The 1,664-nt window shown below is 40.6% G+C and overlaps 1 protein-coding gene across 1 annotated transcript in view; it reads left to right on the top strand.

The window, feature by feature from the left end:
* Positions 1-731, top strand: part of LOC104161510 (protein FAM178A-like) — a 16,632-nt gene extending 15,901 nt beyond the window's left edge. Inside the window, exon 10 of the mRNA XM_009699980.1 lies at positions 595-731. Within this exon, the coding sequence (XP_009698282.1) occupies positions 595-705 (111 nt within the window). The 3' untranslated portion in view covers positions 706-731. The remainder of the gene's footprint in view (positions 1-594) is intronic.
* The last annotated feature ends 933 nt before the right edge of the window (positions 732-1,664 follow it).

Here is a 1,664-nt window from a genome sequence, read left to right as displayed (position 1 = left end):
GCCTCTTCTCCCAAGTAACCAGTGATAGGATGAGAGGAAATGGCCTCAAGTTGCACGAGAGGAAGTTTAGATTGGATATTAGGAGGCATTTCTTCACTGAAGGGTTTGTCAAGCATTGGAACAGGCTGCCCAGGGAGGTGGTTGAGTCACCATCCCTGGTGGTCTTTAAGAAAAGACTGGACATGGCACTTAGTGCCCTGGTCTAGTTGACATGGTGGTGTTAGGGCAAAGGTTGGTCTCGATGATCCCAGAGTCTCTTCCAACCTCATCAATTCTGTGATTCTCTTAACTTTCAGTACCTTCTTATGAACAAGCAGATTCAACATGAGGTTACAGCATTCTGATATTGCAAATAATTAATTTTAAAGTATTCATAGCCTCTGTGCACTGCTTAAAATAATCAATATTCACAATATCCTGTTCTCCTTGGTGTATCTTACTTCAGAGGCTTTGGGGTTGTTTTTTTTTTTTTCTGTTACTGTTTTTTACTTTATTTTACCAAAGAGTTGTGGGGGTTTGTTTTTTTTAATTAAAAGAAAACTGATGCTGTCATGCAACTTGGTGTTTGACGTGTAGCTGCTTTTCTCTCCACAGATGATGTCTGTTCATCCTGACTATTGTGTTTCCACACAGATTTTAGACAGATTGATGGAGATAACACTAAAAAATGGTGAGCATTTGAAGGATGGAAAACTGACCACCTGAATGAAAGCATTTCCCGTGTGTTAAGTATAGAAAGGTATTGAGGAGGAAGTAGAAGGCACTGTCTGCGTTCTGTGATCCTGGCATGAATTTAGGCTCTTCTGTTACTTATGTAATGCAGAAATGCTAGGAGTTGGTCTTCACCGAGCGTGTGCAAACTGTACCACAGGATGTGGTCCTGGCATGTGTTTGCAAAGCAGTGCATCGGGTACAGAGCCTTTTAAACTCGCTTCTGTTATTTCACAAATAGGATTGACCTGAAGAGGAGCCCAGTCTGCTCAAAAGTTTTCTCTCCTTTCCATCATTTATTTTGGAAGATGCAGACATTCATTTCGTAGCTTAAGGAATACAAGATGTTTTTCATGTAGTTGTACTCACTACGTAGCACTGCGTAGTTTACTTTCCAGATAAATGGCAAAAGTGAAAAGAATCATCTGCCTGCACAAAAACACTTTCAAGGATCTGCTGCTGCTCGTGTCTCGTGTGTTTTGCCTTCCTTCATCTGTACTTTCAAATACTTCTCCAGTACAAGTTCCCGTGCCTGTTTTCCATGTCTTCGCTTTATTCAGATCCATCAAAAGTCACTAAGTCATTTAAGCCTACCAGTTAACATTGTTAAAGTAATGTGGTTCTCTTGAAGTACTTCTGTCCAAATTGCGCCCCATATTTTGAGTCTTGTTTGAAATCAGACTGTGAGCTGATATGAGAGGGAATGTAGCCTGCTTTATTTTGTGCTTTACTGGCATTAAGCTTGATTCTGAATGAGCACTTCAAGCTGATGAATGAGCATTCAAAGAATTAAATCTAGGAGAGATCCCAGCTGATGAATGAGCATTCAAAGAATTAAATCTAGGAGAGATCCCAGCAGATCTCTGACCTTGGAGCAGGATCAAATAGACTGTAGTTGCTCCTGGACAGTTGTCTAATCACTTTAAAATTGCCAGCTGTGGAGTCTTTAAACC

This window comes from Cariama cristata, unplaced genomic scaffold, assembly GCF_000690535.1.
Source record: "Cariama cristata isolate BGI_N322 unplaced genomic scaffold, ASM69053v1 scaffold15125, whole genome shotgun sequence".
Lineage (NCBI taxonomy): Eukaryota > Metazoa > Chordata > Aves > Cariamiformes > Cariamidae > Cariama > Cariama cristata.
The sequence above is the reverse complement of the archived record's forward strand: the minus strand, read 5'-3'. Positions and strand labels throughout refer to the sequence as shown.